Consider the following 15,108-nt stretch of genomic DNA (forward strand, 5'->3'; position numbering starts at 1 on the left):
AATGTTAACTCGCAAAGCCTCAGCAGACAACTCAGGTTGCCATGCAAGCATATATAGTTGCATGCAACAGCACCTCATGACAGCAGTGTCCAACCGCTGTCAGTCAAGAGACTTCCTCTTTTGAGAGTACAGTTGGCTTCTCCACTGAAGTCTTGAATTGTCCAGCACTTCACAAGGACCGTACCCTCCGCATTTACCAGCACTTTGAGCAACAAATTTTCATTTAACTGCATATGGTCGAATATAACGCAAAAAATGTACCACACCGGGCGTCTCTTTACAAGATAGAATTAAAACTTAAAAAATAGCATTATGATTAAAATGCACACATTATGATGGTACATTAATGTGACTGTGCCAGTACGTTATTATGACTGTGCACATGAACATAAAATAGAACATTTCAGCAGAGCAATTGAAATGCACAACACCAATGCACATTCACTCTTGACTCCTTGCAACATGGTGGGGAATACAGTGGTGAAAAATGTGGCAACGAATCACCCATGATGCTGCATTATTTTAACAGGGCCATAATATGCTGCCCCTAAGAGCTAACTGTGGACAGACACTCACGTGTCATGGCAGCTGCAATTGTGCAGTTGAGACAACACAGGTGCACATCAAAAGTGCACTGTTGCTCCCTTCACTTTCCGTTGCATTGGCTGCACTCTCATTTCCTGGATGGCACATTTCCCCACCCATGCATGTACTTTTGTTTTCTTCCTAGGAGGTCGAGAAGATGAAAACTAAACTGTGCAGAGGGTCGAGTTTTAAAGGCATATCCTGAAGGTTACAAAATGAAGGTCCCAGTTTCGAATTAAATTTTGTGGCAAAACACCAGTGCCAGTGTGGCGTCATGAACAAACTTTAAAATAATTTTTCGTATTTGGGCCATTGTCGGCCATTAAAAGTTCATGAAATTTGCCAACTACAGTCTCCCGCTCTTCTAGGATAGAATGTAGTACAACCTCACTGATGAACAGTTATCTAGGCCCAAGCAGTCGCCGTCAAAATCTATAACGTCACAGCAAGCTGGAGCAGGAACTCCAAGGCCGGATCACCACCCATTTTTCCTGGCCTCTTTTCACAGTAAGTGGGTTGTTATTTAGATAGGTTTTTTACCAGAGCAGTTGAAATTATTTTCCTTTGTAGTGCCAATTTAATGTTGGTACGCTTCGCAGGTTTGATATTCTGCACATTCTGATTTAGCTTTATGAGCCATAATCAGCGGTGCAAGCACGTAATGCAGTGGCGTAGCAACAAGGAAGGCCGGGGGTCCGTGGGCCCCAGGTGCAAGGGGCCAGTGGGGGGGGGGGGGGGGGGCTGACAGAAGACCTATGGGCCCCGGGTGCCAGACCACCTAGCTACGCCACTGACGTAATGTTCTTTATTCCGCCACTGATAAGCGTTCACAGGACAAGGTGCACAGGGCTGGGCCATTTGCACGCTTTCTTAAAGATGTATGTATTACCAAAGACATATAGTTGACAAAAAAGTATGAACTGTGGTCTAGTACACAATCTTCGTGCATGTGGTTTAATGCCCGATGCTAAATTCAACGACCTGAAATCGTCACTTAATATTTTCTTCAAAAAAGTAATATGGCATAATGAATAAAGGCACAAGCAAGCAACAGGAATAAATACGTTGCGCACTGATTACATTTTTTTGTCTACAGAGTGCCATCACCCCCCCCCCCCCCCCCCCCCAAATCAGCTCTTGATCCGTAAAACTACTGGGTTCATCAAGCAGTTGATAAGCCAGCATGGCCATGCAACTCACGGTAGCCTCATATGTCTCACAGCTGGCGCGTAAAAATATTCTGTTGGCTGTCAGAATGGCACTCATGCTGGCTGTAATGCCATGAATGAATGCAACCAAGTACGGTGGGCAGTGATTACCTTTTTTTTTGTCTACAGAGCGCCATCACGCATCAGCCCTCGATGCGTAAAACTACCGTCTTGATCATGCAGTGGCAAAGCCAGCACGGCCACGCAAATCACTATAGCCTCATGCATGCCTCATGGTTGGTGCGTAAAAATAAGTATCAATTTGATTCCGTCGGCTGTCACAATGGTAGTCACGCTGGCTGTAACGTCACGAAAGAATGCAGCCAATGAATGCAGCAGCGCCACACCATACGGTGTAGTAGCTTCCCAATTTTCACACTGCCGAAACTACATCATGGCGCAGCAGTGCCGCAATTGAGGTAAAGACCTTTTTGGAGCAGCATGGAGCAACAAACTTCAGTCAGTGCAGATTGGCGCAACTGCCTCAGCATTCACACCACTGTGGGCATTTCGGTCACGAACAAGACACCAACACCTGACAGCACCATGCCAAAAATATGTAATATGTAATAAGCCATTTTGCTTTTCTCTACTTCCAAGCTGTGCCGAGGAGGTTCAAGTTCGTTTTCTTGTAATTGGAAGTCACTGCAGCACACACACTGTGGCTTTTGCATATCGCTGCAGTGCACTATATATAATAATAGATTTCACTACACGATTGTAAACAAACAAAAAATGGAAATCTAGTGTCGGCTGCAATAATGCTCATGGCACCATCTGACAACAGTTTAAAGCACTGGGTGCAGCCTTCACAGTAGCTTTGTTCTCTCCTGCACACATTATTGCATGTGCGCTTAACACATGAAATGAACGAGTGTTTGCTGAATGAAATTACTGCACCGGTGTTTTGCATGACTACATTGATTAATGCTTAGTAAGGATGTTTCAGCCACCAGAAGGGTTCTAGGAGGCTGCAGAGCCCTTTTGGTTGCTGAAACACAGAAACTTAGATTCAACGACATCCTCATTATTGATATGTGTATATTGACAATATAATAATGTTTCCGGCTGAAAGTATACCTCAAGATTATTTGAACCATTGTTTTAAATACAACATGAAATGCTTGTTCAAGCTAGTAACTTGAGAAAAAAGAAATTTAATATATGATCTCTATGCAAATGTGCCACTTCCATTTTTTTTCTATAAAAATCTTGCCTACATCAAGAATTATTATTACTTGCAGCTCACACTACAAACACGGACACAAGAAGAGAGACAAACAAAAATCTGGACAAATAAAGATGAAAAGGCCTGCCTCATTTCAGAGGCCTAACTAATCAATAAATGTAGTGACAGGTGGGTAAGCCAGGTGTCACTTGCACTACTCAACGAGGAAAAATGTTTGTTAGAAGCATCTAATCGTTAAAAATATCGCACTTCTCATTTTATCGCTTGTCTGTCTTGTTTCGCTTTTGGTTGAGGGAATGTATGGTGCATGGGTGTACACATGTGTGAGATTTTCTATTTATATGGCTGTTTGAATGCAATAAACTTTTAGTCATGAGTCAGCACTCGTGTTTCATCTCTTTTCTTGGTCCGTGTTTGTAGTGCGCACTGTAAGTAATAATAATGCAGATGTAGCTACTCGCCCAGCTAGCTACCATACTAAAGGACATCAAGAATACTTGAGTACACCTATATAGCTAAATTATGTAATAGTGCATAGTACAGAAAAATGGAATCAATGGGCAAAGCGCTGACTGTCAACCAAATTTTATTGTGCACAAGGCAATATATATGAAGGTGCTGGAAGGAGAGAGGAGGCAAGCATGCAAAATACCAAGTGTAAAAATCAAAAACACGGTACCAATGATACACATGAAATGACTAGCGTTCAATAAGTACAGGATACTAAGGCATTATTGAGACCAGTGTGCACATGTAATATACGAGGCTTTTTGCATCAACAGGAAAGGTGACATGTACGAGGATACCGTTGGTGTTGCTACTCTCCAAAGAAATTGCGCTTCTTTCATGTGTATAACTGGTGCACATGTTTCTTATGCTTTGTATTTTACACGCTTACCTCCTCCTCTCTCCTCCTGACACGTTCATGTAGTGTTTCATGCAACATAAAATCTGGTTGACAGTGAGTAATTATCCGTTCATTTTGTTTGTCATATCCCATGAGCTGTTACTGCATTTAGCTATATAACATGTGCCAATAAGCCAAATTAGCACTCTTTTGCCCACTACTATAAACGTGCAGGGTATTTTTGTTTGTGGCAATAAGGCCAAGTTACTGCTCATTACAACTAGTGTTAACATTCCTTCTGGCATAGTTTCTTCTAAAACAACGCTACAAATGTCTTGTGAATCCACTCAGATAAAATTGTAATGAACAATACAATCAAATATATTAAGCATGCATTTTTACTTAGCACAAGTACAAAATATTTGACTAGCAATGCCACTAATACTAAAAGGAATTAGCAATTGTGAGCCAATTGTGAACTAGCGAAAGCTGCCTTGGAACGCATGCCCAGTATTCTTATGGAATCTAGGGACTAAATGCTGCCTTTTAGCCTTCATTCACTTCTTTTAAAGGGGCCATGAAACACTTCTTGAACATACTAAGAACACGTTGCTGATCTGTTGAAGAGGCTCCTGTGAACATATCAGCTAAATATTATTGCACTGCATGCAGCAGAGAATTTACCATCTCATGTCAAAAGCAGTGAAAATCGCTTGCTCTTGCTTCCACAATATCATCATGCAGTGTCATTGCATACAGCTGGACCACAACAGCTATTGGCTGATATTGTGGTTGCCGAGAACACTCCCAGTAATACAATTATTGCTCATCTGAGCTAAATAAATGAAACATATATCTGTCTGCGATCTCAGAAATACAGGTAAAATCTTTGCCCTGCCATTCTAAACACTAAAGTTGTGCACTGCTGCATCTGCTGCTGTGCACGGCCTCCAAGATGATAGGCATAGCGTAGCTACCACGGCTGCCACGAGGTGCCGCCGCGAGTCGCATTGCGTTCAACCTTCGGGCGCGACCAGCTGGGCATTGCTCCCTTGTGTCGCCTTGCTGACTCCCCTGTGTAGCTTTCAGCGCACTAGCGGAAATGAAAGGAGAATGCCGGCGATCAGTCTGATAACTGTGTCTAACTTTGCTTGTGCTCGAAGGATCAGAAACATTTTTGCAGGAGGAGATTCGTGAGGTGATGCAATTTAATAGCGATGTTGTTCTACGATTTCTTGGAAGAGTGTTTCAGGGCTCCTTTAACAAAGAAACTGAGCATACATCCTTTGAAATTTGACAACAGCAGGACTAACAGCAGGCTTTTATAAATAAATGTGCAGATACCCCTGTCTTTCTCTACATTTCTTTTAGTGTCGACAGCACACAGACCCAATCCTCAGAGCCAACGTATCACACCGTGCCAGTATTTAAATCAGAATGCTGGCCAATTAGTCGTGACAATAGCTGCAATTCTGCATTTTCCATTCTGTGCTTTTCAATATAAAAACTGTGCCTACAGAACTCCTGTCATCACTCCAAACTTCTGGAGTATTTCGTTGTATAGGCTATACTCCCTTCAGCTGCTTTCGCTATCTCAGTTCGAGGGTCTTCCAACAGCCTTACTAACTGCGCATAGTTGTAATGAGGTACTTATGGCTCTTACTCCACTGAACGTCCACTAGAGGCATCTATATTCTGCTGAAAGTACCGTTATCCACTTAGAATTCGTTATACTTTTATTCTATTATCAGTGCTATTTACTAAAATAATTCAATATCTGCTCAAATGTTTGCTTAAAGCAACAAACAAATTATTGGTCAAATATTAGGCCAACATTTTTTGCCAACAGCAAAAAGTTTTAGGCCCAATAAATATATATATATTTTTTTCAATGAAAGAGTGCACACAAATTAAAGTTGCCTTGCAGCAGTATAAAAACCTAACCGCCATTATTATGGTGGACATTACACGAGCCATTGATGCACGATCATAACTACAATGCATACCTTCTTATACGCAAGACTCAGAAAGGCCATTTACATGCAGCCAAAACATTTCTTTGTACTATGCACAACAGCTAATCCTGTTTATGTCGAAGCCTGACACTTCAAATTATTCCCTATATATTTTTTGTGTCCTATATAACAAACCGTCGAAGTACGCCTTTGTGTTAAGTGCATCATGCATGTCCACAAAACTGCCTGTGATAGCAAAATGAGTAGGTATGGCAAATGACATCAAACAGCACAGGCCTGTAGGCCAAATGCTTTGTGTTTGTATCATGCAGTGCATTTCGATCACACTGACACTGTCCTAGCTGACTGTGACCATTTTTCGTGTACAAAGGCTTGCTTCAGGGCCACACTGTGGCTAGTCCCAAGAATTTAGAAGTCCAGTATTGCAATGGTGATTTGTCTTTGCCTAGGCATCCATATCTGCTAAGTGGTCACCAGCAGCAATGAACTATATATACTGAACAGCACAGACTATTCAATTTATATTTGACTTGACAATTGTATATTATAAATTTTCAGGTATCCATGTTTATTCAACTATAATGGATAACAGCACTTATTGTAGTGCACAAGGAAAAAATAGATGATTCAAGTGATGATTGTACGAATTATTCTGGTGCAGGAGAATATGGTTGCTGCATAGAGGCATTGGTTGAAGAATGAATGCTTGGAGAAGCTAATTTCTGCATAATAATCTGCCTAGTCACAGGCAGCCTAAATTTCTTTACTTTAGAAATGAGAATATATTCAGTATTCAATTAGGGAAATTTTGCTGCCAAAATGCCCCCAGTCACAGGCTAATGGTACAAGAACTCTTACTGCAAATCTCTTCCGATAACATCTACACTTGCTACCAAGAAAAAAGCATTTCACACTTCTCTTCTCACTGGCCAAGTATTTCACACTTAGCGAATAAGTTGCTGGCCGAGTTGGTAAAGTTAATGATACAAAAAGACAAGCATGAAGTAGTACAAAAACGAGCACTTGTCCAATCATCGTCCTTGTTTTTGTACATCATGCTCACGTTTTCATATGCATGAACATTTTCCACACCTCCAAAAACACCTGCCTCTTCCAACTCTCCACACCAATGAGTGTAAACAGTAAACTACAGCTGTCTTGGTCTCCACTGCTTCAAGGACAGGATCCTATAAAAACCCTGACAATGTTGACCACTCTTGGATTGACAAAATTAAGACATCTTGTCAATGTTTCATTGGACTAAGGCTTAATTTTTTTCAATTTGAATTATTTGATTATTGTTGACCGCAATGGCTGAAACCATCATAAAGGAAAATTAATTTTGTGCACACAACCATAGTTATTTCATCAGTGAATCTGCTGCAATGACTTGGTGGCTATGGCATTCTGCTGCTGAAAAGGTCACAGGCTCATTTTTGGCCATAGTGGCTGTATTCTGATAAAGTTGGAACACAAAAACATGTACCATGCTTTTGGCATGTGTTAAAAAACCCCAAATGGTTAAAAGTAATCTAAAGTCTTCCACTTTTCTCACATTAGAGCTCGTACCTAGTGTTATAGCTGCTTGGCAATGGCACTCAGTGAATTTTTTATGTTATGCACAAAATTCTGCACCTGCAAAACAAATTCAGTTCTACGAATGTCTGACTGCTATCAGTGTATTTTTCTTTTTGCCAAAAGTTGAATGTCCAAGGAACGCCTTCTGGACCTTGGAAACAAAGGCCCTTACCACATTTGTGAAGGTAGAAATTTCCAAGTTGCTGTGTTTTGAAGAACTGCTTCTTGTCCAATTTGGTAATTGTTGAAACACATATGCGCTGTCAAGGGGACCATCACAAGAGTAGAAACATTGACGAGTTGGAAGTGGCACCCAGGTCTTCAATGTTTCTACATTTCTGTGTGCATCTCTTGGTGGCAAATATGTATTCCTGCTGTGGTCAGCAGCTAACGCAACAAAAGAAAGGCTGCTGTGTTAGAAGTGAAGAACTATATTTGTGACAGAGGCGGATATAATTGAAGTTAAACCCCAGTACAGGGAGGAGGGCGTATTTTGTGAGAATCCACCTAGTCGATCACCATTTCAGCCACCACTGATGGGCTGGAGCTATACGAGCAAATATGAGACAGCCTGTCTCCTCCTTGCTCAAACAGCTTCAGCCAATCAATGGCGACCGAAATGGACAGTTGAGTAGGTGGACCCTTACAGAATATCCCACCAGGTAAAGCAAAAGGTGTGTTTATGTTGTACTCAAACACATTACACATCATTGGTGCAAGTGCATGCATGCATGCTCACGGCTCCACCACTCAACCTTGTAGTTGTGTCTCCTGGATTTGAACAGAAGGCAACTGCCTTCTGTTCCCATCACAGAAAATTATCACATCGGCAGTGGCACTGGTGAACCAATGAAGCAGTGCCAATTAGGCCTAACTGCCTAGGCAGTGTGCCTGGGACAAAAATTCAACACTGAAGGAAGTGACATTAAGCAACAAGCTGTTGCAGAAAGCTTATTCCTGGTGTGTTTGTACAAGCAGCTTGTCAGCAATCGGTTCCAAGATAAAGCAGACGATTTCTGACTGCCATTGAAGTGCTTAGAGCAACTGTATATGGGTCCTTTTCAGGAGCCAGAAGTGCACATCTTATTGTGCATCTATTTTCTATCCATTGCTCGCACCCTTATTAATTAAATGTAGTCCATGTGGTTCCAAAAGCAGCCATGCAACAAAAAGAAGCCACCATCATCATCATCATCAGACTGGTTACGCCCACTGCAGGGCAAAGGCCTCTCGCATACTTCAACAACCCCGGTTGTGTAATAATTGTGGCCATCTCGTCCCTGCAAACTTCTTAATCTCATCTGCCCACCTAACTTTCTGCCGCCCCCTGCTACGCTTCCCTTCCCTTGGAATCCAGTCAGTAACCCTTAATGACCATCGGTTACCTTCCCTCCTCATTACATGTCTTGCCCATGCCCATTTCTTTTTCTTGATTTCAACTAAGATGTCATTAACTCGCGTTTGTTCCCTCACCCAATCTGCTATTTTCTTATCCCTTAGGCACAAATAAAGTTGGTGAAGGCAGTGCCACACCATCACTAGTTCAATGCTTTTATCGATGACCAACGTCTAGACAATTGCTTCCGAAGTTAGTCTGCTTCGTTTTTCTTTCTTTTAATGTAAAAATCATGATAGGCACCTTCTTCAGTATTTTAAACTCGTTCAGGGCTGCTGGTTGGCATGTGTTTTGAGAGATGGCGCCACCAGGCTGTGCGCAATGATCCAGCACTAGGCAATGTCTAGAAGGAACACTTCTATTCCTTCAGAAGAAATCGAACAACTACCATAGCTCATATGTGCAAATTTGTAATAAAGTGGTCCTTAAGGGGGCACGAGGCACTTCAAAAAACTTCATTTTTTAAACAATTTGAATCAAATTTGCACAGTTAGTGTATTTTCACCAGCTGATCTCAAAAATGAAATAATCTTTTTCTGTGATAAATATTTTTTTTATAGTCGAAACAAGATGTTCTTTGTTTAGGGCCTAATGAATCAATTCAGATTCATTAGGCCCAATGAACATTCAAATTCTGAATGTTCATAGCATGTTGTAAGCCATAAATAATTGTTTTAGGCATTTTGGAACGAAGTTATAGGTTGTCAAACTTAGTCATAACAAATGCCCAACATGATATTCTTCTACTATCATGGTGGGCATTTTTTATGACTAAGTTTGACAACATATAACTTCACTCAAAAATGGCCTAAAACAGCGGTTTAGAGCTTACAACACACGGCAAACGTTCAGAATTGATTAAGTGTGCTGTACGTTACCGTGCAAGTTGCTGTTAATTAGCTTATTAGGCCTTAAACAAAGAACATCCTCTTTCGGATATCACAAAAAATATTTATCATGGGAAAAAATAATTGCATTTCTGAAGTTGGCTGTTAAAAATACATGAAATGTAGAAATTTCATTAGAATTGTTTAAGAAAATTAAACAAAAGTGCCTCATTCCCCCTTATTGACCCAGATAAAGCTGGTAGACCATGCATGGGGGTAGCGCAGGTTGACAATGATCGTTCATGTCCCAACGAGCTCAGCTCCTGTGAATGTGCCTTTCCCTCAAAACCTTGGTTCGTATTGCAGGCAAGATGGCAGGCTTTTGCACAACTATGCTCCCATAGGGAGCATATACAGTGACTCTAGAAGCGTCATTCGGGTCCACAGGCGACTACTACAAACATGCATATAAGTTCATCTGTAATGCTTATTAAGATTTTGTGCCAACAGAAAGTTCCAACTGCTTGTGTGATACAATCTGATATGATCCGTGATTAATCAGTCCAATCGTCACACATGCTTTCGTGCTTTCCATACATACGGCTCTCATCGCTCTTCCCTTTGTCCGCCTTGTGTATGGGAAATGTTCTGTCGACCTGAACGAACCTTGTACTGACAGAGTGGGCACCGTGGAAAGTCTGCACATGTTTGTGTACCTGCTTGAGCCAGGTCTTTCACCAAATATACCGAATACAATAAAACCATGTAACTGTTGACGTTGAAGCTGAAGTTTGGCCTCAGTACTAAGAATCCACAGCAAGGTTTTGCTACATACAATGACCATACCATCATCTCAAACACTATGGTCACATGACTGCAGAGCCACTAATGGCATCCCGCCACCAGCAATAGCTCTTAATTCAGTGTTGTCATTAATGAAGCCTGCAGAAACATAGGCCATCGCACAAAATGATCACCTCACATTTACACAATGTTCCCCCTAAGATAACTGAAGTTGATGGTCTCATCTAGCAGGCTAGAAAAAGTAACTTTAACTGAGACATCCATACAATACACTTTTGTTGTCCTCAATATCAACTTAAGAACAGCATGAATGTTGTCCACAATGTCTCATTCCAATCTTCCAAACACCAATCCTGGTGTTTTGTCAGTCGCGTGATAAAGCACGAATGCCACAACCATTGTAAGTGTGTTGCTCAACTTACTGCAACATCTCGCTGAAAAAGCTAAATCAAAACCACTTGGTACAAAATTTTTATTAATAGAGGTGGAGTTTTCTTACGAGTCCTAGGCAATGTATAATAAGTAGCACAGGTGTTCTTATGAATTTAAGCAAAAATCAAAACAGTTGGAATTTTGATATGTATACCTATAACGAGCACAAGAATATGCAGAAGACCAATTCTTATCTCTATCATCACAGCAAAGTTAGAAGTGTGGGATATATCATACTCTCAGAACACTGGCATCTTGCACATACACAGGGATCATCACATATCACATGCGAAATAATTAAGGCTCACCATATCAGTAAAGAAGCAGACGTGTGTAAGCCAGCAGTGTTTTTTTAGACTTCTGCGAACATTGCCTGTAGAAAAAGTGCTGTGGCACTTTTTTTTGTGAATGATTATGGTCACTGTACTGACCACATGTGCTTCAGTTTTTGTTCAGTCAGCTCTGTCTTGTGTCACAATCAGTTTTTTTTTTTTCCTCTTCGAACTGTTCACAATGAAGCAAAAACAACTTGTCCACATTTAAATTCTTTCTCAAAGCACTTGTTTACTGGATGCTGCATATCATGGCACACTATGTTCTACATAACTAAACATGAAATGCAGCTGCCGTCATCACATTTCCATACCTGCCAACTTCACGACCTAAAAATCGGGGAGACTTGTCAAGTGAGAGGAAGGGAGGGGCGATCACGTGAAGCAAGCAAAAAAAGCAACAAGACATTGCTCATTTGATAGGATGATGACATCACTGTTTGTGAACGTTTCATGTATTCTACCAGGACAAATGATGATCATTAAAATTGTGATCGTCGTAAATAATGAAGCAGGCACTAAGACGCTATGTCACATCTAAGGTGACGTAACGTCTAAGGTGAGCTATGTCATATCTAAGGTGCACTGATGCCAGCGCCGGTGTTTATGGAGAAACAATGCACAGAAATGCAATATAAGGCATGGTGTCCAAGATCACTTACACTCCATCGCAGGCACTTAGCCAATCTTGGAGGCCATGTATTAAGCCACCTATCTATAGTGTCCGATTCAGCAAAAGGTGTTGTGATGGTAACCTGACATACTGAAATTGTTTTAGCTGTTTGGCTCAAATCGCAGCCTTACAATCACATTATGACATCATGATAATGTGTCAAGTTATGACAGATGCACTGCAGTAGTTAAATCAGCTGCTTTTTTATTGTATGTGGCTTCACCAACGACAGTCCTTGCGCGCGAGTTGGAAAGTCCCATCCCTGGAAGATATTTTCACTAAATGGTGAGAGCCGTACAAACATACAAAATGGTAATAATCTGTACACCGCACAGCACTACGGAGAGTTGGCAGCTATGTGCATACAGCAAGTTTATTTTTGCAATTAGTGCTTCTTGATAACAGCCATTTTTTAACAGTCACGTCCATACAATCAGGAAGAGTGATGAAAATTGGGGGGCTCCTGGACAAATTGCAGAAGTTGACAGGTAGGCATGTCCAGTTATATTGAGCTCAACTGTATGAGGCAATCCACAGCTGGCAAAATTTCTTTAGATCAGATCGTATGCATTAATTTTTATATTTCCATTCTTTTTAGATATACTATTATAGTTTGAAAGGAAAGGACAGGTAAGCTCAAATGCAACATGCGCATTCAAACTCGCCTACCCCTGGCCCAAAATTGTGAGAAGCAGCACATTAAAATCTTCCTTAATATCAGCAGGGTACGATAACCTTTATTGCCAACAAATGACCGGGCTACAGCAAACAGGCACAGTAATAATATTTTTTTTTGAACTAACAAACAAAAATGTACCCACACACTAAGACTTGCAGCTTGAGAGGTCAATCATATTTACACATCAATAATCTCTGATATCCAACATGGTACTTTTTTAAATAACAAGAAAATATATAAGGTTCAATTTTCAGTTTGACATGACTTGTCACAAGACAACAAGGTTATACATATATATATATATATATATATATATATATATATATATATATACTGTATATATACATACATATATCCATATAGACTATCCTATTCATGTTAAGGATACAAAAAAAATTACCTTAAAATCTGACAAGACTAAATGCCACAAGCTCAAACACTGGACTACAAAGCAACTGCTTTAAAAACAGAAAGGAAAGGTTTCACTAATCTTATATGCATTTTTAAACAGATCTCTTTCTCTTTCACAACAAAAGAAACACCTTATACAAGTGCAATCTAGTTTGTACTCGGGCACATTAACATGAACGACAACAAATTGCAGTTTCTCAACAAAAAAAAAAAAATTACAAGAACTGTGCCAGAAAGTTTAGGTAGGGGAGGGATGGAAGATGAGGTGAGGCATTAACTACAAGAGGGAGAACTGTCACTTTTAAGTCACACACTTACACGCAAGCACATTGCACATTCACACACTCAATGCACTCATGGATAGAAAAACCCACTGCTCAAATTCACAAAAGCTGACTAAAAACACTTTGATCTGACCACTGTTCACACCCTAAGCTCGACGGTATCTTCAAAAACGTTCAGCACACACTGGCTCTTCCCCCTCACAACTGGTGCGAGACAATACCTTGAGCATAACCTTGTCTTCTCCACTGAGTGCCCAGACCGAATTGAAGCCATCAAAGATGTGCGTTTCTGTAAGGGAAGTGAAGGATACAACATTGAGATAAGGCAAAAAAATGCTCTCACAACTTGTAGCAACTGGCATGACAAGTGCCAATTATGGACTGTTCAATATGTTTCAGCTGCAGCCACATACACCGCAAGGCAAATCAACTATAACTTTCAAGCTTCTGTAGCTTTGGCAGGGCAAACAGACAAGTGCAATGCAAAGATCATGCGGTGATGATCACATCTGCAAAGTACTACCCTGCACAAATACTACACAAAAACAGCTGAAAACTTAAGCTGCAGTTCACATGCCTTTCTCAGCAGCACCACTCTCCCCACCAGAAGACGTGACCTTACAGTTGTTGCGTCTGCATCAATCCCACGTGCCACAAGCCTGCCAGCACTGTATAAGTTGTATATGTTAGTTTTCAAAGCAACAAAGACAAAGACAAAGATGGCAACAACTCAGTGAGCACAGTGTTGTTGTCTTTGTTGTGCTGAAGGCTAACATCTCAATTTGTGCATGCTGTAGCCAAGGAGCACCACTGTAGCCTGGTTAGTGCTTCCACAGCATGTTCTACACCCCATGGACAAACACCCTTACTTTTCAGAATGAGATGGTTCACACTATGGCAGTGCCTAATTATGGCAGATATGGGGCCATGTATAGCAGGAAGAAGTAAGGAGGGAGAAATTCAAGCACCACTATTGACTTGAACATATTATACCCCTGTCACACAGACAGCTGCGAACTCCATTGACATGAAACTCCCCAATGGAGATAGACGACAATGGAGTTGCGGCCGTGCTACATGGCACAGTGCGAGCTTTCGATCGGCGCCACATGGGACAGAAACAGTGCTGCTGCGCTTACTTTCGCGTGCAACTTCTCACAATTACAGTTGCCGATAAAGGTATTTTTTCTTTTTCTTTTTTCTTTTCTTTAGCACAGTATGTAATCTAACAAAATCACAGCGGGAAAGTTTGCTGTATGTTAACGCAAGACTTATTTTCCAAGCATAGTGAAGCTGAAAGTGATTCTGGCCACACTGTTCTCGTGCTTTCGTGTGTGGTAGCATGGGTTACATTGCTTGACCGGTGCGCTTCAAGTTGTGATTCTATGCTGTGTATCGTGCGTGTGCATGTGTTCGCGGTGAGCTCAACTGCTTTCAGATGAGTGACGAAGCGGATAAACAAAAGAAATGGCGAGACAACATTTCCCCATGCGGCATGGCGAAGCATTAGTGTAGAGGGTACAGGCGCTATGTCCTCAAAAACAAATTAAAAACTACGATTACGCAGCATATAAACCAAGGCAATAAAATAATTATGCTAAAATTTGTGAGCCAGTTAAGACGATTTTATTAGCGTGTTTTCTTTTTCGAAGCTGTAGCTATTTGGGAACGAGAGTACTCCACCCAGCCGTAATGGTAATTGCCGAACTCCCTTCGCCGAAATCTCCATTTAACTTCCTTGGTGCAAGGGAGACCGTGTGACATGGAGCGCAACTCCTTTGACGTAAAGACGAAGGAGTTAAATGGAGTTCGCAGGGGCCTGCGTTACAGGGGTATTAGACAGGCTTCCTTTGAGACATTTGCCACTGCACTTTTGTCCTGTCACAT

General features: G+C 41.1%; 1 protein-coding gene across 5 annotated transcripts in view; it reads right to left on the reverse strand.

Moving 5' to 3' along the window:
- Positions 1-15,108, reverse strand: part of LOC126544472 (uncharacterized) — a 79,156-nt gene that overhangs the window by 13,975 nt on the left and 50,073 nt on the right. For all 5 annotated transcript variants that reach the window (XM_055061503.2, XM_055061501.2, XM_055061502.2 and 2 more), the window contains one exon: positions 13,443-13,510. In XM_055061503.2, the coding sequence (XP_054917478.1) occupies positions 13,443-13,510 (68 nt within the window). The remainder of the gene's footprint in view (positions 1-13,442; positions 13,511-15,108) is intronic.

Source organism: Dermacentor andersoni, chromosome 1, assembly GCF_023375885.2.
Source record: "Dermacentor andersoni chromosome 1, qqDerAnde1_hic_scaffold, whole genome shotgun sequence".
NCBI classification, from domain to species: Eukaryota; Metazoa; Arthropoda; class Arachnida; order Ixodida; family Ixodidae; genus Dermacentor; species Dermacentor andersoni.